The sequence below is a fragment of the Pseudorca crassidens genome, chromosome 3 (genome assembly GCF_039906515.1).
Source record: "Pseudorca crassidens isolate mPseCra1 chromosome 3, mPseCra1.hap1, whole genome shotgun sequence".
In the NCBI taxonomy this organism is placed as follows: domain Eukaryota; kingdom Metazoa; phylum Chordata; class Mammalia; order Artiodactyla; family Delphinidae; genus Pseudorca; species Pseudorca crassidens.
In genome coordinates, this window is record NC_090298.1 from 141,058,716 (window position 1) to 141,084,941 (window position 26,226).

The 26,226-nt window shown below is 38.0% G+C and overlaps 1 protein-coding gene across 2 annotated transcripts in view; it reads right to left on the minus strand.

Annotated features, from left to right (window-relative positions):
* The window catches only part of FAF2 (Fas associated factor family member 2), a 57,112-nt gene that overhangs the window by 15,991 nt on the left and 14,895 nt on the right, over window positions 1-26,226 (minus strand). For both annotated transcript variants that reach the window (XM_067732778.1, XM_067732779.1), the window contains one exon: window positions 7,755-7,823. In XM_067732778.1, the coding sequence (XP_067588879.1) occupies window positions 7,755-7,823 (69 nt within the window). The remainder of the gene's footprint in view (window positions 1-7,754; window positions 7,824-26,226) is intronic.

The following is a 26,226-nucleotide window of genomic DNA, read 5'->3' on the forward strand; positions in this document are numbered from 1 at the left end:
ATAATCATGAACCTTTCTTTAACTTGCTATGGTGGGAGGCAATGTGTGGTGATGGCTCCAGAATTCATACACAGTAGAGAAGTACTAGGAACTTGTCTGGAAGCTCACTGCTTTTATTAAGATGGTATGTGTTATTTAGGGTGGCTGGGATACAAGGTGCTTCACTGTACAAGCGTAAGGAAAACCATCCACAGAGAACACAGCAAAGCAGACTGTGTCCCCAGAGCTGTGCAATGGAGCAATCCTGATGGTTGGTGTTTGATGGAAGGCTTGGCTTTAGAGCAGAGAAACTTAGGTCTGAATCCTAGCTCCAGCACTCAGAAGAATTGCTTGGATTCTGTGCCTCAGTTTTTCATGTGCAAAATGAAGAAACAATACTTCTCAGGGTTAATTTGAAAAATTAATGAGGTGACCATACACAAAGATTCTAATATAATTCCTGGCAGACAGACGATCTTCAGTAAAAAGTCTCATTCCTTTCCTAACTCTGCCCCTGAAAATGGATATTTGTCCTACTGTAGTAAAAAAATTTGGCCTTACACAAGAGGAGGTCTGATCCCTGCCTTCGACTTCTGGAGATAATCTATGTCACACCTGATAAGAGTATCTTTGCTATGGTAACCTAGGGTAGGGCTGACCACCCTAGAAAGACCAACCATTTAATTTAGGCTGGGGATTTTGGGTAATGCAGTATCAGTCAACCTAGAGACTGAGTTCAATTACATAGGCAACCAATCAAATCAATCATGCCTATGTAATGAAGCCCCAGTGAAAACTCTGGACACTGAAGCTGAGGTGAGCTTCCCTGGTTGGTAATACTTCATGCATATTGTCACACACTTGTGCCAGGAGTGTAACATGTCCTGATTCCATGAGAGAAGTAAGGAATCTTTGTGTTTGGAACTCAAGACTCTGCACGAAGTGTCTCTTTCATTAGCTGATTTTAATCTGTATCCTTTCCCTGTAATACACTGTAACCATGAGTTATAATACCTTTCGGTGAGCTCTTCTAGTGAATTATCAAACCTGAAGGTGGTTTTAGGAACACCTTGAACTTGCAGTTGCTGTCAGAAGTGAGGGTAGGGACTTCCCTGCTGGCATAGTAGTTAAGATTCCGCCTGCCAGTGCAGCGGACACAGGTTCAAGCCCTGGTCCGGGAAGATCCCACATGCCACGGAGTAACTAAGCCCGTGCGCCACAACTACTGAGCCCATGTGCCACAACTACTGAAGTCCGTGCACCTAGAGCCCATGCTCCGCAACTAGAGAAGCCACCGCAATGAGAAGCCTGCGCACCACAACAAAAGAGTAGCCCCCTCTCAACACAACTAGAGAAAGCCCACGGGCAGCAACGAAGACCCAACGCAGCCATAAATGAATGAATAAATAAAATTAATTAATTAATTAAAAAAAAAGTGAGGGTGGTCTTTTGGAGGACTTGTGTGCCCTCCAACCTTGACAGTTGGCTTTAAACTTTGCCATATGGCTAACTTCATGTAGTCCTGTAGGTTTCATGTTTTCAAATATTAAGACACAATTCAATGGGGAAAGAATAGTCTTTCAACAAATGAGGCTGAGACAACTGGATATTCACATGCAAAATAATGAAGCTGACCCCCTAAATCACACTATATACAAAAACTAACTCAAAATACATCAAAGATTTAAATATAAGAGCTGAAATTATAAAACTCCAAAGAAAACACAGGTGAAAATCTTGTGACCTTGGATTAGGCAATGGTTTCTTAGATAAGACACTAAAAGCACAAGCAATAAGAGAAAAAAATAGATAACTGGACTTCATCACAACTGAAAACTTTTGTGCATCAAAGGACACTAACATAGAGTCAAAAGACAACCCCACAGAATGGGAGAAAATATTTACAAATCATATATCTGATAAGGGTCATCTAGTATCTACAGTATATATAAAGAACTTTTACAACTCATCATTGAAAAGACAAACAATCCAATTTAAAAATGGGCAAAGGATTTGAATAGACATCTCTCCAAAGGAGATAAACAAATGACCAAGAAGTATATAAAAAGATGTACTACATTATTAGCTATCAGAAAAATGCATATCAAAATCACAAGATACTACTTCATAACCACTAGAATGACTGTAATATAATAAAAGACAGATGTTACAAGTTGTAGGTGAGGATGTGGAAAAATTGGAACCATCATATACCATTGCTGGGAGTGTAAAATAGTGTAGCCTCTTTGGAAGCAGTCTGGCAGTTCTTCAAAAGGTTAAACATAGTTATCATATGATTCAGCAATTCCACTCCTAGATATATACCCAAGAGAAATGAAAACATGTGTCCACACAAAAACTTGTACACTAATATCCACTGCAACATTAATGACAAGAACTGAAAGGGGAAACAATCCAAATGTTTATCAACTGATGAATGGATAAAGATATTGTGGTAGATTCATACAAGGAATATTATTTGATAATAAAAAATAAAGTATTGATACACGTTGTGACATGGATAAATCTTGAAAACGTTATGCTAAGTGAAATAAGCCAGACACGAAAAGACAAATATTGTCTGATTCCACTTATATGCGTATCTAGAATAGTCAAATTTTATAGTGACAGAAAGAGTTGCGGTTACCAGAGGTTGGGTGGAGACAGTAATGGGAAGTAATTGTTTAATGCGTATAGAGTTTCAGTTTGGGACGATGAAAAAGTTCTAAAGATGGATAGTGGTGGGACTTCCCTGGTGGCGCAGTGGTTAAGAATCTGCCTGCCAATGCAGGGGACATTCAATCCCTGGTCCGGGAAGATCCCACATGCCACGGAGCAACTAAATCCCTGTGCCACAGCTACTGAGCCCGCGCACCACAACTACTGAAGTCCGCACGCCTAGAGCCTGTGCTCCACAACGAGAAGCCACCACAATGAGAAGCACGCACACCACAACGAAGGGTAGCCCCTGCTCACCACAACTAGAGAAAGCCCACGCACAGCAACAAAGACCCAATGTAGCCAAAAATAAATTAAAGAAAAAAAGATGGATAGTGGTAACTGTTGAACAACAATGTAAATGTAATTAAATTAATGCCACTAAATTGTAATGCCACTTAAAAATGGTTAAAATGGTAAACTACATACCTGGGTGAAGCCAGATTTTCTTCACATACTTCAACTAAAACTACGTATCACAAAAGATTACAAGCAGGAGTGAATATGAAAATCCAGCTGTTTTCTATTAACCCAGACAAAAAAGTCTGCAAACATTAATGTTAACATGTAATGACTTTATTTATTTATTATTATTTAAAAAAAAATTTTGGCATTTGGTCTTCGTTGCTGCGCGAGACTTTCACTAGTTGCGGCGAGCGGGGGCTACTCTTCATTGCAGTATGCGGGCTTCTCATTGTGGTGGCTTCTCTTGTTGCAGAGCACAGGCTCTAGAGCACGGGCTCAGCAGTTGTGGAGCACAGGCTTAGTTGCTCCGCGGCATGTGGGATCATCCAGACCAGAGATCAAACCGATGTCCCCTGCACTGCCAGGTGGATTCTTAACCACTGCGCCACCAGGGAAATCCCGAGTTTATTATTTTTAAAGTGAATTAATAAACAGAACAATTTCAGTTTTAATTTGTCATATGGTAATAGATATCAATAGATACAGTCCATATAAATAGAAGCTCTTTGGAGAAAAATATACATATTTTTAGACAGGCACAAAAATATCTGGGAAAAAAGCAAAAGAAATTGTTAATATTGCTATGTTGGGTGTGTAGGACTGAGAAACAGTGGTAGGCAAATGATCTGAGCAGGATTTTTTTCATATTTAATCTTAGGCTTTGTTTGAACTTCATGTTGCTGCAAATGGCATTATTTCATTCTTTTTTATGGCTGAGTAGTATCCCATTTTATATATACACGACATCTTCTTTATCCATTTATCTGTCAATGGACATTTAGGTTGTTTCTTGGCTATTGTGAATAGTGCTGCTTATGAACACAGGGGTGCATGCATCTTTCTGAATTATAGTTTTATCTGGATATGGACCCAGGAATGGGATTGCTAGATCACACAGTAATTCTATTTTTAGTTTTCTGAGGAACCTCCACATTGTTTTCCACAGTGACTGCACATTGTTTTCCACAGTGACTGCACCAACTTACATTCCCACCAACAGTGTAGGAGGTTCCCTTTTCTCCACACCCTCTCCAGCATTTGTTTTTTGTAGATTTTTTAATGATAGCCATTCTGACCGGTGTAAGATAGTACCTCATTGCAGTTTTGATTTGCATTTCTCTAATAATTAGTGATGTTGAGCATCTTTTCATGTGCCTATTGGCCACCATCTGTATGTCTTCAAATGACAGTTATCTTTATGTATTATTTTTATGAGTTACTAAAAGTGAAAAAATGTAAATATAGCATAATCCCATTTGTGTAACAAGAAAATTATATTTAAACCTATATAGCCATATAAACTAACAAAAATAGTCTGAAAGGATATACACTAAAATTTAACACTAGCTATCCATGAAATGATGGGATTAAGGGTGAGCATTTTCTTCTTAACACTGGAATTCTTTTCCTGTGTGGGTGCATGGGTATTTTTGCAACAAGTTTTTAATATTTCTATACGTCATTTCATGTTAAAGCATGGCTGACATTATACCAGATTAGTTGTAAAACAATAAATAAATAAAGCAGGGGCAGCAATAGTAATAAACCAAATTAGAATTTAAAGTAAAAAGCATCATCTGATATTAACAAAGGATATGTTATTACAAGAAAGTTCTAATGGCCACGGGTCTTCATGCATCAAACAAAATAGTCAAACTATATAAAAGTTAGAACATCTCCCCCACCAAATAAACACAGAATTTATTAATGCATTTTATTTGCACCATGTACTGTCTTCCCACAGCATATAGAAAAGCATTCTCTTTGATATATTTGTTATTAACATTGGGAAAGTTAATATTATCAGCACACTAAGCAGAGGTGTATATGTAAGAAAGTCTGGAAGGACATATAATATACTAAAACATCAAAAGTAGTTATCTCAAGTATGGTTATTAAGAACTTTAATTTTCAACTTTATAAACTCTTAAATTGTTTGTAGACATGTATTGGTTTTGTAATCAGGAAAAAACAAAGATATTACCAATGAAAAATAAAGAAATCTATAAAACCACATTCAAGTTCATCACGTCAAGTAGTCTTATTAAGTAACCAGAAAAAAAAGAAACAGCAGATTTTAATTGTACATTTAATAAGCTTGATTGAATACAGACACCAAACCTTCATCCCACAAAAAACACATTCCTTGACAACCACTGTTGTCGATAGTGGTTACTTCTAGGAAAGAAGGGAAAGAAAGGGAGGGGGTGCAGACAGGATGACATGCAAGCAACTGACAATGGGGGCTTCAATTTTATCTATATTTGTTTAAGAGAAATTTGAAACAAGTATTGCAAAATGCCTGCTTTCAGGAGCTGGATAGTAGGTACATGGTGGCTCCTTTTATCTCTATATTTTTCTCTAAATTTTAAGAATTTAATTTTTTAAAAATATATATTTTATAATGTTATTAAATGACAAGGACCTTAATATATAAATATTAAATTATATAAATAAAATGAAAGATTAATATGAAAAGGATAAACAAAAAAAAACAAGCTACTAGGAATTCCAAATATGTTTCTAAATAACTCTTGGGCCAAAGAAGAAAATGAAAAACTTTTAAAATACAGTTTCAGAAGAAAATTCACAGCCTTAAATGCAAGAAAGAGTACAAATAAAGCTGCAAAAATCATAATGCTAAAAAAAAGGAACGTAAACCTACAAAAGTATGAAAAAATACATTAAAGAGAGATTTTGCTTAATAAACAGAAAAAAGGAACTGATAAATATAAGAGCTTTTTATAAACAAAACAAATAAAATAAACTAGTCTCCAGCAAGTCTTGTTTTTAAAAAGAAAATAAGCATAATAAAAACAATGAGAAGAGAGGATAATAGAACAGACACAGAAGAGAGTAAATGATATGCTGCTTTGTATAGCCTATGCTAAATAACCTGGAAATCTCTAAGAAAAAAGCATCTTCTAAGAAAGCTTATCAACAAATAGATTATGAATAATGGGGAAACCATGAAGAAGTCAATAAAGAACAGGCAGAAATAAGTTTTCAAGTGCTTTCTTTAAAATCTATGCTATCTAGGCTTCTCAACTCATTTTATCAAGTCAGTCATTTTATAAAGCCAGCATATGCTTGAAATCAAAGCCTAACAAGGAGACAACACCAGAGTATCATACAGAGCAACATCATTCCCTCTGCCTAAAACGCATTCCCCTTAAATGTGCACATTCGTTATTCCTTTTCATCATTCAGGTGTCAGCTCAAATATAACCTCCCCAGAAAGGCCTTACTTGACCACCCTATTAAAATAACTTTCCTGATCCTCTTTGTTCTATTTTCTATACTCATCTTATTCATAGCATTTACTGCAAAGTTAAATTACCTAGAATTAAGCTCCATGAGAGTAGGGACTTCGTCTTATTTGCTGGCATAGTACCAGAGCCTAGAATTTAATTGCTCAAAAATAGTGCTGAATAACTAAATATCACTTAGGAGTATATTTTCAGAAATCCAGCACCCTATTCAAATAATATACCATAATTAAACAGTAATTTCAACAGATATCAAAAGGGTGCTTGATTAAATTCAGCATCCACTCTTGATATATATTAATATACCAAGAATGGAAGAAGAGTCAATAAATATTTGAGAGCCTAAGACATACTAGGATCAAATTTATATGCTGGGAATACAGCAGTTAACAAAACCAAAAGAACTCTGCTCTCATGGAGCTTATTACATTCTAGTAGTTCTATCTCAAAATAATAACGTAACCAGAAACATACCTGATAATAAAACATCACAGGCATTATAGTGAGGACAAGATGTCTGCTATTACCATTATTAATTGAGACTGCTCTGAAGTTCTAGCCAATTCAATATCAAAAAAACCGAAAGATCCATATACTGAAAAAAAAAATCATGCAGTTGCAGATGACACAACTATCTAGAAAATCCAAAAGAATAAATTATAAAATATGTAAGAAAAAGGTTCACATGATGGTATCTGGTTACAAATCAAATATTTAAAAACCAGTATTTTTCTCGAAGAGTAATTAAGAAAAAATAAAGAGAGAGGGACACTATACTGAGAGATTTGGTCACAATCTTTTCTATGATTTTATAAACTTTGATCATAAAACTCACCTTTCTCACAAATTTATTTTTAAAGACTAAAGAGCTGTAAATTTGAAAAAACATCTATTGAGAGAAGATTCCTGCTGTGAAAAAAAATACGTGTCACCTGCCATCCACTGACAATTCCACTCAGAAGCAGGCGTCCAGACAGCCCTGCGTGGTGACTGCAGGCTCCTTTGTGATAGCAAGACAGTAGAGAAAGGAAAAGCCTTAACAGGGCGGTGGGGTTTTTTAATGGTATACTCATAGAGGAGACCTGCTACATAGGATGAATGAACCGAGCTAAAATGTATCCAAAATGGCTAAATCTCAAAACTTAACATGGATTGCAAAAGGAGGGACTTTGCAGAAAAGGTACAGTTTGTTACCTTTCACAAAAATTTTCAGACATTCATAAAAAAACAAAGAAACAAACAAAAAAAACACGTGTCTTTGAGATTTGTTATCAGACCAGGGAAAAAGAAATATAAGTAAGCTCACAATGAATCCTATTATACCTCTATGTTCCAGTTATGCTGTTCCAAGGTATGGCGACATTGATCCATAGATTCTATGCCAGTCAGATCCTGAAAGATTAAAAACAAAAAGTTACTTAGGGAAAAACTAACAGTACATATTGGATATTTTTACTCCTAATAGAATACTTATGAATACCGCTGGGAAAATAAAGTTTTGAAGGCAGATATTCAAGTATGGTAAAATGTCACTATTCAGAATTTATTCAGTCAGTTATTGTAGATGTTACTCCCATACAACAACAAAAAAATGAAAATTCCTTGTCTTTTAAAACTTCAAGGCTTTCAAGACTACTTGATCAAAATCAATATTCTCTCAAATTCAAGTTTAAAAAATGAAAGACTTCTTCAACCTCTGCGCCCAGCAAAATAGTCTTTAATGCTAAACATCTATTGTTTATCATACTGATATAAAAATGCAGGTTTTCTGCAAATGTAATGCCTTTCACTAACTTACATCATTTTACCTATTAGCTTATAATTCAAAATGTGTAAAACTTTTTATCAAAGGAAGTCTGTAATTCAGATGCTTCCCTCCAATATGTACTTTCCCTACTCCCTTCTCCTTGTACTATTCTCAGGTTTCACTTTGTCTATGACCAAATTTCCTTCTCTGGCTCTTCTCCTATCCCCTCTAAATGTAGAAATTTCCCTAAGGATGTGTCCTTGGCTTTTGCCTCTTCCTGGCAATCCTCAATGACCCTTTCTACTCAAATGACTCATAAAATTCTGGACCTGTCACCTTTTCTGAAGTTTAGCAGCACGTTTCCAATAGCCTATTCAACATTTCTACCTAGATGTGGCACCAGTATCACAAATGCATCATTTAAAACCACTGTATGTGTTAATGACATCACCACCTTCCAAAATATACAGGCAAATATGACATCTGGAACCTCAGCCTCATCTTTGAGTACTCTATCCCTTGAACTACATACTTCATCAGTAATCAAGTTCTGACTGTTTTCTATATCTATAATCACATTTCCATTCCCTGAGCCGGCATCTTCAATCAAGCTTTAATGACACCTCAAGTGAATTGTCAAAATAATTAATTTCTCCTCCTCTTTCTAACTCTTCCCCACCTCCCCTGGTCTCCCCACTCCCCTGTGTGTGTGTTATTTCTCTGCTCAAAAGTTTTCAGCTGACTGGATAATAAAATCCAAAATCCTTAGCTTGGCATTCAATTGTTTCTATAATGTGGCCCCAACCTAGCTTTCTACATTATTTTCTATTTCCCTTTAGGTGTCCGATGCTCAACAAATCTAACAGCTTACGTGTACACCTAATGACCAGAATTTCCACAGAGCTAAATTCTAGCCTTGCTTCAAGGTCTAATACAAAAGCCAAACCCATCCATCCATCCTTTCATGCAACACATGTCTACTGTTTATTTCCTATTCTGTGTATTACTTACTATGTCCAGGGATATAGGGATGAATACAATACAGTCTCTATCCTCAAGAAATTCCTCTTAATAACCAGCAAGCAACAGGAAAAAGAGATTGATCTCAACCTGCTAAGAATGTCATAACATGTACTGGTGAGTCAGGAGCCTGAGATTCTCGCTTTGGTTCTGTGCCCTGTGATCAGTGACCAAACATGTTTTAATTCTAGCTTCCTTTATGTACAACGTGAGGGATTTAATTTGGACTATTTGGATATCCTTTCCAAAGCTTAGAAGAAAAAAACCAAAAACTGAACTTTGCATTCTTTAGGTATGCAGTCGTTTATTTTTTTTAATTACACAAGTAGTATAGAAACTTTGCTTTTTTCTTTAAACTGAACTATTTATTTATGGCTGCGTTGGTTCTTTGTTGCTGCGCGCCGGCTTTCTCTAGTTGCGGCGAGTGGGAGCTACTCTTCGTTGCGGTGCATAGGCTTCTCATTGTGGTGGCTTCTCTTGTTGTGGAGCACAGGCTCTAGGTGTGCAGGCTTCAGTAGTTGTGGCTTATGGGCTCAGTAGTTGTGGTTTGTGGGGTCTAGAGAGCAGGTTCAGTATTTGTGGTGCATGGGCTTAGTTGCTCCGTGGCACATGGGATGTTCCTGGACCAGGGCTCGAACCCGTGTCCCCTGCATTGGCAGGCAGATTCTTAACCACTGTGACACCAGGGAAGTCCCTGCTAATATATTTTTATGTTTAAAATACTACAAAATTTTCAATACTGCAATTGGAAAGCTCTGTTAAGAACTCTAGAGCTCTATTAAGAACCACTGGCTTTGACAGCTCTGACAATGTGGATTTTTTCCTGACCCCTGCGGGCCTCTTACCAGTTTGGCTATTGCCTTCTGGCTTATAATAGGATCGCCTTTAACTTTTGATTTCCTTACAGCCCATTGCAGATAACTGGGATGTCCAGGGTTCCACTCCCTCTCTGTACATTCTCTTTAAGAATTGGGACTTTACTTTTACCTTCTTCTCAGGGTATGAATGACTACTCTGTCTTTACCAAAAATGTTTTCTACCTCTCTTATGAACCTATTATTTTCTATCAGTTATTATGACTATTTACACTCATTCTACTGCCTTATCAGAGGATACATGCTCCTTAAGGGCAGTGTCTGTGATTCATCTCTATATAATGCTCCCCAGTACCTAGCACACAGTTAAGGGCTTAAAAGGCTGCAGAAAAAGTCTGTCCGAGTTAAAAAGACCTTTTAGTATAAGCTTCAATAATCATAGCTACTAAAGTGAAATCCTCTAGAAAATGTCACCAAAACTCATGGTATATTAATACCCTGGGGTTTTAATTAAACTCTATCTAGTCAGAACTAGATGCTAAGCGGGCTGTTAAAAATACATATTTGCAGAATCTTCCTGGAGATCAATAAGTCAGGGATGGAGCCAAGGAATCAGTGGGTTTTTTGAAAAGCTCCTCAGTTGATTCTAATGTACAGTCAGGCCAGGAAATCCATGGTACTGTACAATTCTAAGTGGGACCAGAGATTATACGTCACTTATTAAAATAACTTTTTAAAAAAGGGGTTATGAACACTGTAGGAGAGAACAATCAGGGTAACTGTACATCTTCAGTATACTGAAATACTTAACCTAATGCAAGCAAAACCCTTTTATTGTATAAGTAGTGAATCAGGGTAAACTAGAAGCCCAACTTGAATAAGCCTGCTTTTCAGTCACTACTGATGAGTATTAAAAACATGCACTAGCAATATGCTAGGAAAGGACTATTCATATATCAACAAATATTAACTGATCTGGTATTCTAGATATCCAGGATACAAATACAGTCCCTGCACTCATTAGGCTTGTATCCTACTAGAGAGAGACTGAGCAAAACAAACCACACACATAGAGAAAATAAATGAACAAAAATTTAGGCTGGGGGATTCCTCAGGATACGGTGCTCAAAGAAGGACTCTCCAAGGAGATAACATTTCAGGAGAGACCTGATGAAAGATAAGGGTCCAGTCATGGGAAAATATGTGGGAAGACTATTCCAGGCAGAAGGACAAATGCAAAAACTCTGAGACAAATGGATACATGACACTATGCATTTGTCAAAACCCACAGAACTTTACAGCAGAGTGAACCTTAATGTACAGAAATTTAAAAAATAATTTAGAAGGTGAGAGGATCCCAGGATGGAACACAGACTGTGACAAAATAATCTAATTGTATTAAAAATATATGAAACAACCTCACTGAATGGGGTGGGAGGAAAACGTGTTAACCTAAAACTCTGGAAATGAGTGAAGTCTGTAAGACTAAAGGCAAAAGGAACTGCACACAAGCACTGTGCTCTAGCTGACAGAGTTGGTTCACTGTATATGTTCATTCTGAAGCACTATATCCATATACTTATACTGGAAATGAACAATAAAACAGAGAGTGGGAGCCAGTTTTCTCATTGTTGAAGCGGGAAGTTACAGATAGTCGAGGGGAGAAGGCTGGAATGATCCATGTGGGTGAGAGTTGGAAACATCTGAATCAACTCATTTTTAAGTTTAATTTAGACAGATGGCTGCATATAGAACTAGTTAGCTTAGTATACACACGTATGTCTTTGCTCTATCAGCTGAGAGGGCCTAGAGGCAACAACACACACCCCAATAGCAAGCACACATAATGCCCAGATTCTGGTTTATAATACTGTTCTCCAATAAAAGGAACCAGGTTCCTTGGAGAAATGGCTAATTCTAGGACTGGAGCAAAAAATACACAAGATGAGCCTGGAGAATCCTGTAGTTCCAGAAAGTAAAGGAGTGCTCAAAAAACCCCATAATGATGGGAATATATCAAAGTGATACAGGAATCAACTGAAAGAGCTCCCAATGGCCAAAGCTGGTACAATTTGAGCAAGAAAATAAAGTAGTAATAGGTTATAATCCAAAATACAAAATAAACATCCTTGAGTCCATATGAACAGAAATACATGACTGAATAAATAAATAAATGGGGGAGAATAGACAAATCCTGTGCAGAATTCCAAATAACTATGTAGATACTTTGCCTTCTAGGAGGTGGAACATAACTCTTCACTCCTTAGGTATGTATGGGCTGTGCATAGTGACTTCCTTCCAAAGAGTACAGTACGGAAAAGGAGGAAAAAAGATTAACTTCATAGTGGAGAAACCTGACAAACACTACCTGAGCAAGATGATCACGGTCAACATCAATAGCGATAAATCCTGTTGATAATATGTACCCTTGATAAAATGTAATGAAAAGGCACTTTACCTCTGTGGTCTTCCTCCCCAAACCCCAAACTCCAGCCTCATCATGAGAAAAACATCACAAAAATCCCAATTGAGGGACAACCCACAAAATACATGACCAGTGCTCCTCAAACTGTCAAGGTCATCAAAAACCAGGAAAAGTCTGAGAAACTGTCACAGGCAAGAGGAGCCTAAGAAGGCACAGTCACTAAATGTAAGATGGGATCCCAGAACAGAAAAAGGACATTAGGTAAAAACTAAAGAAATCTGAATAAAGTGTGGACTTTAGTTAATAATAATGCAATAATACTGGTTCATTTATTGTGACAAATGTACCAAACTAGTATGTAAGATGTTAATAAGGAACACTGAGTGAAGGTATATGGGAAGTCTGCATACTATTTTTAAAAGTTTTCTGTAAATCTATTCTAAAATAAAAAGTTTATTTAAAAAGTGGAAAAACAGCACTTCCCTGGTGGCACAGTGGTTAACAATCCGCTTGCCAATGCAGGGGCCATGGGTTCGAGCCCTGGTCCAGGAAGATCCCACATGCTGTGGAGCAACTAAGCCTGTGCACCACAACTACTGAACCTGCGCTCTAGAGCCTGCGAGCCACAACTACTGAGCCCACGTGCCACAACTAATGAAGCCTGCGCACCTAGAGCCCATGCTCCATAACAAGAGAAGCCACTGCAATGAGAAGCCCGCGCACCGCAACGAAAAGTAGCTCCCGCTCACCCCAACTAGAGAAAGCCTGTGCGCAACGAAGACCCAACACAGCCAAAAAAAAAAGTGGAAAAACAAAACAAAACAAAACAAAACTGGGGTGGGAGAGACACATCTGAGACAGAACAAGCTTGGCAAGTTGGCAGATAAGGTCTGAGAAGTAGGCAGGGTAGGGAAAGTTCATCTAGGGTCGTGTTTCTCAACCCTGCTTGCACATCAGAAGCATCCAAGGGGAATCTACAGCTATCTAGACACCTCCCCCCCCGACAAAAGCAATTTAATCAGATTCTCTGAATATGCAGGCTAGGCACAGGTAAATTTTTTCCTGGAAGGGAAGGAGCTTCCAGCTGAGTCTAATGTACAGTCAGAGTTGAGAATCACTAACCCAGAGCCTTACTTCTAAGTTCAGCAGGAGTGTCATGACCATATGTAGCCAGTCATTCTGGCTGCTTTGTGAATTAATTGTAGAGGGCATGACAGAGAGCAAGAAACAGCAAGGAGACTATACAGGAATCCTAGGGAAAGAGAATGCTGGTTTAGCATAAGATCGTAGCAGTGAAAAGGGAACTAAGAGGATAGATTGAGGTTATATTGTAAAGACAGAGCCAAGAAGATTGGATAGTATGTGGAAGTAGAAGAGAAATATTAAGATACAGTGTTCAAAAAAATTAGGAGGAAAAGTGGAAACAGACCGCCAAAGATGAATGCACTCTTATTCATTATATCATGATGCTAAATGCATCGTGCGGGAATGGATTTCCTGACCTCAAAGCTAGCCAACAGGATCCAAAAATGAAAAACATGCCGAACTCATCTGGCACTCACTGTCTGAAAACAGATGCAACTCATAACCTAGACATGGGTTGGCTACCTGGGTTTTCTCTCAGTTTTGTACTTAAAAAAACCTAGTATAAGTTAGGTTAAGACAGTTTAAATACTAGAGAAAGATGAGGAAGGGAGAGGTTTCCCTGTGGTCACAACCACTACCACTTCCCTGTATTCCAAGAAAAGGATTTAGAGTTTTGATTCAATCTCCTTTCCAAACTTAAAAACAAACAAACAAAAACAAACATACAGGGGGAACTGATTAATGGTCTTTGCTTCTCCTTTCTAGACTGTAAGCATCTTGACAAAAATCCATTCACCTTCGCTTTCTGATCTTTGTAGGACTCTTCTGGTGTTTTCTCTCCTGGCTTGGGAACCAATCTTTCCACCCCATTCTTTCCACTAACAAGCCCCACCTTTCACACATCACTGCATACAGTCAAGGTTTGGGGAGATTTCTCAATTTTCTCTTCTCCATGAGAGTCTTCTCTCCAGGATATGCACAAATTTGAGCATTCTTACTTATTATACCAAGTACTCCTTTATGCATTAGTCTCCATAACCCATTTTAATGATTATATAATATTCTAATTGGCTAAAACAATTTACATATAGATTTTGCAACTGCTTCTGATGTTCTGTTATTAAAACAGCACTTTGATGAACATTTCTGTTTATAAAGTTTCTCTGTATTTAGGCTTTTACCCCTTAGGATCCAGTTAAAATTATGGGCCAAGGAATATACATTTTTTCCCCCCACATTCTCAGTTTTCCCTGAGAGGAATATACATATTTTTATGTTCTTGATACATACTGCTAAAATGCACTTTAAAAGGACTATTCCAATTTACATTAAATAGGGCTGGTTTCAACGTGAGTCAAAAACTAAATATGTGTCCCATAAAAAACTAAATATGTGTCAAGCCAATAGTCATTTCGGTGCCAATTAAGCTTTGCAATGCCAGCTTTGTTCAAAAAGAAAGAATATTACAGGTTTGGCTGGAGACACTGTATTAGCTTTGCTACCAATTCTCTCCTCAGCAATAACATGTTTGGCTATAAGCACTTACAGAAGAGAGATGAAACACAGAAGCTGAGGGAATTTTATATTTAATAACCTCAGTCATTGGTTTCGAGCTCCTCCCAAACTAATTTCTTTAGAACTCAGCAGGCTGTAATTCTTTTAATAGGAACTTTCTTTTGCAAAGAGAACCCATTTATCTCTATATCCCCTAGACCTAGTGTAGTGCCTTAGCATACAGTAGAAAATGTTTAAATGAACATCTTGCCCTCACGCCAATGATCAACTTTTACTTCTTTATCTCTCTCTAGTTTTTAAACATTGTTCTTTTCATTATCACTCATTTATTCCTACTTTGTGTAAGGAGCTATACAGTTTCCTCAACAATCCCATGAGATAGTGCCATCATACCCATTATCAGTTGAGAATATCGAGACTCTTTAAAAAGAATTATGTGGAAGACACCGCGCACTAATTCAGGTACACAGTAAGTGATCAATAAAGGTTAGCTAAATCTGTAATTTCACCTAAGTGGCCTGCTCTTCAGAACTCTGGTTTACATTCAGATCTACTGACATCTGAGGTGATCTGAGATGGTACTGGACAAAACAGCTTCAAGGAGTAGAAAGTTTAACTTTGGCACCTCCTTCTCCCTCTAATCTTTCAGGACCAGTGTGTACCACAAATCCCCTATTCAGGCAGGCCCATCCAAGTCTGTCTCACTGAGAAATATCCCTTGTTCCAAGATGATCTCTCCCTTCCGCCTCCCCTCAAAGCTCTCAAAGCTAACTCCTCTTCAATGAATTGCCCTCCCAAGGATTTAGCATAATATTACATTTAGTTACATCAATTTACACAAATGTAACAGACTGACAGCATTAGTAGGAGAAAGGAAGTACTTATCTTTAGGGCAAAAAAGACCCAGAACCCCAATCAATCTCTAACTAGCAAAATGCATAGGGGAGATTGGAGGGATGTGCGTGAACCATTCTATATCCTTCTCCTATTCCAACCTTAGTCTAACTTCCTCCTCCCAAATCAGATGACAGTAGGATGTCAACACCACTTGGCAACCTACATCTGAAATATTGTGATCCTCGATCTATCTCTTGCTTAAGTATAACTCAAGGAAGGTACCACAAACAACAGACGTACAGTGTTGTAACCAGATGTCTCATTCGACTATTTGGATAGGGATTGGGTAACTAGAGTTAATCACTCTACAGTAATCACTAGAGAGCTTTCCTAAGAAGTGTTTCTTTCCACACCTCATCTGTTTATTATACTAACAAACACTGCAGGAGGTTGAGTTGAAATCTAAGTACTCTCTAAATTCCACTTGGCTTGTTGGCTCTAGCTTGTTGAGGATGCATATTTTAACTTGTTTTCAGTTATTCCCAGAGAGAAACTTGGGAAAAAGCAGAGATCTTTGTTCTCTCTTTCCTGCAACACAGATAGCTTTGCTTTATGCAATAAGCAGTATGCTCTCACTAGTAGTGGCAGGAGAAATGGAATTTGAAGTCCTTTAAGGAAGTGAAGTGATCACACCTCGGCTCTAATCTGTAACTAAAGCTCTTACACTCAGATCTTTATTATTCACATTTAATTACTGATTTACCAAATTAAATACCAGCGGCTTCCATTTCCTAAGCACCTATTACTATGTAATAGGCAATGTAAGTAATAAAGCCCTCATTTTCACCGAGAAACCCAAGGATTCAAGAGGTTATATACTTTGTGTAAGAATATCCTCGTTTAAGAATAATGATAAGTGGTGGAGCCAAGACTGAAACCTAGAATAACTATGTCCAAAGTCCAGGTTGTCTCCTATGCTATACTGTCTCCCATTATTTAACTAATTCATCTTAGAAAACAAGAAGTTTTCAATAAATTCTCAATTTGGAAAATTTCAACAAAATTTTCGTTCAACTGAGAATAAAACATCTGGAATTTTTCCAATTTTCACATTAAAGAGTAAAGATAAATTGAGGACAATATTTCAACCCCTCATTTTGCATAAAAGGAAACTGAGGCTTAGCAAAGTGAACAAGCTTTCCCAAGTCACAGAGCATGAGGGTGGCAGAATTGTCCAGTCTTCTTATTCCCAGTCTCTTCTATCATCACTGTACCTACTGGTAGCTAAGAAACAGCTCATAGATGTACATAAAATTTTTCTCCTTTATACCCAGAGTCAACAATTAAGTTTTGTTCTTTTGAGTTTGGTGTCAGATAAGACTGGAAAATGCTGCTTATCAAATCCCCTTTCTGGAAATTCCCAATACATCTTTTAAAGGCTTTGAAAAGTCCTGCCTTTAGTTAAAAAGAAAAAAAAAATTTAACTTCACCTAAAGGAAGGTCTTATCCAAGCAATTAAGAGTAGGTGGAATAAGTGGTGGAGCTTTGTTGGAAATTTAGAAGACACCAGAATCTTGAATAATCCTTCATTCTAATTCTACTAGCTGGGTGAACTTAGGCATCTTTCTGAGGTTCAGTTTCTTTTTTTTTTTTTTTAATTTATTTTTGGCTGTGTTGGGTCTTTGTCGCTGTGCAGGGGCTTTCTCTAGTTGCGGCAAGCAGGGGCTACTCTTCATTGTGGTGCGCGGGCTTCTCATTGCGGTGGCTATTCTTGTTGAGGAGCATGGGCTCTAGGTGCGTGGGCTTCAGCAGTTGTGACACGCAGGCTCAGTAGTTGTGGCTCGCGGGCTCTAGAGCGTGGGCTCAGTAGTTGTGGTGCATGGGCTTAGTTGCTCCGTGGCATGTGGGACCTTCCTGGACCAGGGATCGAACCCATGTCCCCTGCATTGGCAGGCGGATTCTTAACCATTGCGCCACCAGGGAAGTCACAAGGTTGTTTCCTTATTGGTAAAATGGAAATTAAAATACTAATTAACCCACTGGGTTGTAAAGATTAAGTATAGAATGCTCAATTTAGCTATTATTTTTAAGAAACATGAAGGAAACATTAAAAATGAGAATGTTATAATGAAACTGTACTTAGTTCATGTGGACAAGGAAGACATCTGTACATCAACTAAGATGACCATGTGGATTTTTTCCCTTCATTATTTAATGTGGAATATTACACGGATAGAATTTCATATGTTGAAGCATTCTTGGCATTCCAGAGATAAATCCCACTTGGTTATGGTGTATAATCCTTTTAATATGCTGCTGAATTCAGTTTGCTAGTATTTGGTCAAGGATTTTTGCATTAATGTTTATAAGGGATATTGGTCTGTAGTTTTTTAGCGGTATCTGGGTATGGCGGTAATGCTGGCTTCAAAGAATGAGTTAGAAAGTGTTCCCTCCTTTTCAATGTTTTAAAAAAGTTGGAGAAGGACTGGAATTAGTTCTTTAAATTTGTTTGGTAGAATTCACCAGTGAAGCCATCAGGTTCAAGGCATTTCTTTGTTGGGAGATTTTTGATTATGGATTCAATCTCCTTACTGGTTATAGGTCTATTCAGATTTTCTATTTCTTTGTGATTTAGTCTTGGTAGGTTTTGTATTTCTAGGAATTTGTCTATCTCATCTAGGTTATCTAATTTTTTGGCATACAATTGTTCACAGTACTCTCTTCTAATCATTTTTTTCTTCTGTAGAATTGGTAATAATGTCTCCATTTTCATTTCTGTTTAGTAATCTGAATCTTTTTTTTTTCTTAGTCCACCTAGCTAAAGGTTTGTCAATTCTGTTGATTTCAAAGAACCGATTTTTGGTTTCACTGATTTTTCTATTCTCTGTGTTGTTTACCTAGGCTCTGTTCCTTATATTACCTTCCTTCTGCTAGCTCTGAGTTTAGTTTGTTCTTTTCCTTCTAGTCCCTTAAGTTATACAGTTAGGTTGTTGATTTAAGATCTTTTGTGTTTAAAAATTTTTTTTTATTTTTTGGCCACACCGCGTGGCATGCGGGATCTTAGTTCCCCGACCAGGGATCAAACCTGTGCCCCCTGCACGGGAAGCACGGAGTCTTAACCACTGGACCACCAGGGAAGACCCTTTTATTATTATTTTTTATTTTATTTAAGATCTTTTGTGTTTTTTAACATTTGTGTTTAATAGCTACCAATGCCCCCACCACTCCCCAAGCATTTCTTGCTGCATCCCGTAAGTTTTGGCGTGTTGTGTTTTCATTTATCTCTACATATTTTCTAATTTTCCTTGTGATTACTTCTTTGATCCATTGGTTATTTAAGAGTGTGTTGTTTACATACATTTGTGAATCTTCCAGTTTTACTTTTGTTATTAATTTCTACCTTAATTTCATTGTGGTTTGAGAAGCTACTTTGTATGATAGCTATCTATTAAAATCAATTGAGACATAACTTCTTATATGTAGAAAACTCTAAAGACCGCCCCCCATCCCTGTTAGAACTAATAAATGAATTCAACAAAGTAGCAGGATACAAAGTCAACACACAAGTTTCAGTTGCATTTCTTTACACTAACAATGAACACTCTAAAAATGAAAGTAAGAAAACAATTCCATTTACAATGGCATCAAAAAGAATACTGTGAATTAACTGAGGAGGTGAAAGACTTGTACAATGAAAACTACAAAACACTGCTGAAAGAAATTAAAGACCTACATAAATGGAAAGACACCCAGTGTTCGTGGATTGGAAGACAATACTGTTAAAAACCCAAAGTGAGCTACAGATTCAGAGCAGTCCCTATCAAAATCCCAATGCCTTTTTTTTTTTTTTTTGCAGAAATAGAAAAACCAACCTTAAAACTCATATGGAATCTCAAGGGACCCGAAGAGCCAAAACAATCTTGAAAAAGAACAAAGCTAGAGGACTCACACCTCCTGATTTCAAAACTTACTATAAAGTTACAGTAATCAAAACAATGTGGTACTGACACAAAGATAATCAAAACAATGTGGTATGGACACAAAGACAGACATATAGGCCAATGGAATGGAACAGAGTCCAGAAATAAACTCTTGCATATATGGTAAAATGATTTTTGACAAAGGTGTCAAGACCATTCAATGGGGAAAGACCAGTCTTTTCAACAAATGGTGCTGGAAAACTGGATATCCACATGCCAAAGCTGGATCTTTGCTGTGAAATATATATACTGGTCTCTGCCCCCAGTTTCTGACATAGAGCTCCTAAAACCCTTGCAGATAGGGGTACCAGGAGATTCTTTTGTTCTAACATTTAGTTTTTGACCCCAGTTCCTGACTCAAAGCTCTCAAAACCCTTATAATTTCCTACGTGATAAGAGCACTAGGAGCATCTTTTGTTCTAATATTTGTTCTCTGATCCTGGTTCCTGACAGAGATCCTAAATCCCTTGGAATTTCCTGGATGATATCATTGTATTTTGTTCTAATGAGGTGACTCCTGGTGGGCTCCTGGATAGGGACTGGCCATCAGACAGAACAAACCATGATTAGAAGCTTCAAATTTTCAGCCCCACCTCCCAATCTCCAAAGAGGGGAGAGGGTCTGAAAATGGAATTTAAATCAATCATGCCTAGGCAATAAAGCCTCCGTAAATATCCCAATAGTATAAGATTCAGAGAGCTTCTGAGTTGGTGAAGCCATCTACATGCCAGGAGGGTGGTGCATCCCAACTCCGCTGGGATAGAAGCTCCCCTGCACTTGGGACCCTTCTGGACCTTGCCCTAGATATCTCTTTACCTGGCTGTTTTTCTGTATCCTTTATTATATCCTTTGTAATAAACCAGTAAACGAAAGTGTATTCCTGAGTTCTGTGAACCACTCTAGCAAATTATCAAACCCGAGGAGGGGGTCATGTGAACCCCAATATATAGCTGGTCAGTCAGAAGTTCAGGTGGCATCTGGGACTTGTGATTGGCATCTGAAGTGGGGGCAGTCTTGTGGGACTGAACTCTTAACTTGTGGGATCTGATGCTAACTTCAGGTACACAGTGTCAGAACTGAACTGAATTGAATCTAGGAGAACTGCTTGGCAGAAACTAACACAATATTGTAAAGCAGTTATACTCCAATAAAGATGTTAAAAAAGAAAAACAGTACACGTTCCACTACTTCACACTGCATCATTTCCTCCCAGCAAAAGTCCTACGCTCCAAGGAAAGTCAGGTTAATTCCATGACTATAACTTGAAGAGTAAAATATTGCCTTATTCGTCCTGTAACTCACCATGAATTTGCATAGAATGCTCCTTAGACTCTAATGCCATGGATTATTATGCTTTATCAATAAATGATGAGAACTTGAAAAAAAAAAAAAGAATTGCTTGATGTGTGGAAAACGTACATGTCTATTCAGAGAAAAGGAGAAACATAGGAGGAGTGTGTTTTTCCTACTCATTTACCTAATACCATATACAAAAATTAACTCAAAATGGATCCATGACCCAAACGTAAAACCTAAAATTATAAAACTCTTAGGAGAAAACATAAGCTAAAAACTTCCTGACACTGGATTTGGCAATGATTTCTTGAATGTGACACCAAAGGCACAGGCAACAAAAGAAGAGAGACAAACTAGACTTCATGAAAATTTTAAAAATTTGTACAACAAAAGACACTACCCAGAGTAAGAAGTCAACCCACAGAATGGGAGAATATATTTGCAAACTGTATATCTGATAAGGGATTAATATCCAGAATATAGAGAACTCTTAAAACAACAGAAAAATAAACAACTTGATTGGGCAAAGGACTTGAATAGACATTTCTCCAAAGAAGATATACGAATAACCAATAAACATATAAAAAGATGTTCAACATCACTAATCATTAGGGAAATGCAAATCAAAACTATAAGCTACCATTTAACACCTGTTAGGACAGCTACTATTGAAAAAACAGGAAATGAAAAGTGCTGGCCAGGATGTGGAGAAATTGGAACCCTTGTGCAACACTGGTGGAAATGTAAACTGGTACGATTGTGGAAAACAGTGTGCAGTGCATCAATAAATCAAAAACAAAACTACTATATGACACAGCAATTCCACTTCTGTGTATGTACACCCATGTTCAGAGCAGCATTATTATCCACAGTAGCTAAGATGGGAAACAACTCAGTGTCTGTCAACAAATGAGTGGAATAAGCAAAATGTGATATACACATACAATGGAATATTATTCGGCCTTCAAAAAGGAGAAAATTCTGCAATATCCTACAACACGGATGAACTTTGAGAAAATTATGCTAAGAAAAACAAGCCAGTCACAAAAAGACAAATACTGTATGGTTCCACTTAAATGACGTATTTAGAGTACTCAAAATCATAGAGAAAGACAGTAGAACGGTGGCTGCCAGGGGCTGGAGGAGGGGGAAATGGGGAGTTATTGTCTAATGGGTATAGTTTCAGTTTTACAAGATGAAAAGAGTTATGGAGATGAATGATAATGATGGTTGCACAGCATTACGAATGTATTAGTTATCACTAAATTATACGCTTAAAAAATGGTTAAGGGGCTTCCCTGGTGGCGCAGTGGTTGAGAGTCCGCCTGCCAATGCAGGGGACACGGGTTCGTGCCCTGGTCCAGGAGGATCCCACGTGCCGCGGAGCAGCTGGGCCCGTGAACCATGGCCGCTGAGCCTGCGTGTCCGGAGCCTGTGCTCCACAACGGGAGAGGCCACAACAGTGAGAGGCCCGCGTACCACAAAAAAAAAAAAAGGTTAAGATGGTAACTTTTATGTGTATTCTGCCACATTTTAAAAATTGGGGGAAAAAGACATTTGTAGTGTGTTGTGAGATGAACTTGAACTTGATTAAAAGGTTCTAAAGTACTACAATCAGATTGTTTTCTGGGAATCAAATAAATTACTTCTCACTAAGTTCCTATTTCAGTATCTATTCTTTCATTTAACACACTTAATTTCACTAAAAAAACAAACAAAAACCACTTTGGCCTTATTCAACCTTTCCTAATGTGACTCAGCTACTCAGAATCAAGCAGAAAAGTTGTTTAGGAAGACATAAAGGTGTTATTGCTTTCTTCTTTATGAGAAACATTACAAAGGCACCAAACTTTACTAGTCTTCCAAAATGTCATCTGAGAATCTGGCCTTCCCTGTTCCCTCCCCACCCTCGAGGCCAACAGTATCTGCCACTGTATATGTTTCAAAATAGCGTGAAATTACACTTCCAAAACTTGACATGCATGAGATTTGTGTATGTATATATGTATGTATATATACATACATATATACATGTATCCATATATGTATAATCTAATGTCAAGTGACAAAATGTTAACAATTTACTTTTAAATTTAATTATACTTTTCAGCCTCAAAACTTGGCATTATAAAATGCTCCATGATTTAGATTCAATTATTTATTAAACATCTATGAGTCAAGCACTGTAGTATGTGCTTTCTTATCCACTCTTAAAACAACCCTGTAAAGTTAGAAATATCAGAGTCATTTTGCAGATATGGAAACTGAGGCCTAGAGGGATTAATTAACTGTCAAGATCTCAAATGGTGCAATTCCTAATATGGAGCTCTTTCCCCTACATCATACTGCAAAGATGAGAATGTGGCTAACTCGAATTTTTGCTTTTCCCTTCCTCCTAAAAATGGGATACTTAAAGCTGCTGCAACTGCTTTAACAAAGAAAGAGAAACAACATCAAGAACAACAACAACTAAAACAAAACCCCTCTGGCTAAGTGAGATTTCTGGTGAGTTATTAAATTCACTCAACAAATATTAATTGAGCATCATGCAGCAAGCACCACAAAGAAATCACAGTCCTGATCCCCAATAATTTTGTGGAGTAAAAAGACATGTAAATAGGGACTTCTCTGGTGGCGCAGTGGTTAAGAATCTGCCTGCCAATGCAGGGGACACGGGTTCGAGCCCTAGGCCGGGAAGATCCCACATGCCGCAGAGCAATTAAGCCCATATGCCACAACTACTGAGCCTGTGCTCTGCAGCCTGTGAGCCACAGCTACTGAGCCCACGTGCCACAACTACTGAAGCCTGCGTGCCTAGAGCCCGTGCTTCCAACAAGAAAAGCCACTGCAATGAGAAGCCTGCACAGCACAATGAAAAGCAGCCCCCGCTTGCCACAACTAGAGAAAGCCCGCGTGCAGCAATGAAGACCCAATGCAGCCCAAAAAAAAAAAAAAAAAGACATGTAAATAAATAAACTATACACCAGTAATAAACAAATCCAAGTCTTCCAGGGAACTCAGGATGGTATCAGAGTTCTTAGCTGAAAACTAGCAGAAGGAGGTGTTTCAGGGAAACAGAGGAGTATGCATGGAGGCACAGAGGCAATGATAAAGAATGCCATGTTAAGGGAACTGAAAAATATCACTGGAATAGAAATGGAAAGGGTAGAATTATGGAGTTGGACAGTGAAATATGGGTCAGATCATAAGATGCAAAGATTTCATGCTGCTTTAATCAATGCAAAGCAAATGAAAAATCTTAGTGACACAATCAAATCTTTGCTAGAAAGATTATTCTGGAAAGAGTAAGACGGCTGAATTGAAGAGGACAGAGACTTGAAATTAGGGGCAGTGGTACAGTTACTGAAATATTCCAAAGGGGAAATGAAGTGTAAACTAGGGTAGAGGCAATGCAGATAGAGTGGAGGGTTAATTGAGGGTAGTGGATTTTTTGGTTTCACTTATTTAACTCCAACAGGAATTTATAAACACTAATACATATACACATGCATACATACTGAAAAAAAAATCCCCAGATACTTAGCATGAAAATATTTTCTCTTCTAAATTTATACCAGGAAAATGAAAACATTTTCAAAATTTCCTTGGTGGGAAAATCCAAAGCCAAGAGGCGCCTCAGTGCTCTTGGTGATTTTGCTATTTATCATTTCTGGCACTCTCACCAAACGGTAGTTTAAAAACACACGAACACAGAGGAAGCATTTAACATCAAATCTTCAATTTTATTACGTTACTGTTTTTTGCTATTCATTTTAAGGAAAAATATAATATGGAGAAATAGCCACTAAGATTTCCTAAATATGTCAAATGACCCTCAACTGGCCCAAAAGAAAATTGGCAGAATTAATCCTTATCAATATCCACCTCGAAGATATGCTTCTAGAAGAATATCTGTAATACAGATATTCTTTTATACTACTCTGCCAATTACACAGATGTTATTCCTTGAAACACTTAAAGGAGTGCAAAAACAAACAGGGATGCCCAGCCCATTCTGAAGAAATAACCCAAAACTTGAACCAACTTGATCATAAATGCCTGTGATTGTTACATAAAAATGTAACAAACGAAGCCTAGCAAGCACTACTGAATCAGTCTGTCAAAAAGCTTCTGAGAGGACAATAACTGTGTTCTTGAATAAGAAGATTCAACAACATAAAGATGTCAATCACATCCCCTCAAATTCATTTTATAAATTTAATAAAATTTCAATTTTGAGAAGCTGATTATAAAGTTCTTTTGAGGGCTTCCCTGGTGGCGCAGTGGTTGAGAGTCCGCCTGCCGATGCAGGGGAAACGGGTTCGTGCCCTGGTCCGGGAAGATCCCACATGCCGCGGAGCGGCTAGGCCCGTGAGCCATGGCCGCTGAGCCTGCGCGTCCGGAACCTGTGCTCCGCAACGGGAGAGGCCACAACAGTGACAGGCCCGCGTACAGAAAAAAAAAAAAAAAAAAAAAATTCCTAATATATAAAGATTTTTTTTAAATACAGAAGAAAAAGGATGGGACTTCCCTGGCAGTCCAGTGGTTGGGGTTCCACACTTCCTCTCAGGGGGGCATGGGTTCAATCCCCTGGTCGGGGACTGGGATCCCGCATGCCGTGCAGCGCGGCCAAAAAACCCAAAAAACAAACAAACAAAATGACAACCTCCCCCCCAAAAAACCCCCAAAAAACCCAGAAGAAAAAGGATAACTTGCTACAAAAGTGGGTAAGAAAAAGTGGACGATTCATAGAAAAATAAACTCAAATGGCCCTTATATATATGAAAAGTTGATCAACCTCACTCATAAGGAAAAAGTAAATTAAAACTATACTGGGACTTCCCTGGTGGCGCAGTGGTTGAGAGTCCGCCTGCCGATGCAGGGGACACGGGTTCGTGCCCCGGTCTGGGAAGATCCCACATGCAGCGGAGCGGCTGGGCCCGTAAGCCATGGCCACTGAGCCTGCGCGTCTGGAGCCTGTGCTCCACAACGGGAGAGGCCACAGCAGTGAGAGGCCCGCGTACGGCAAAAAAAAAAAAAAAAACACTATACTGAATTTGACAACACACTCTGT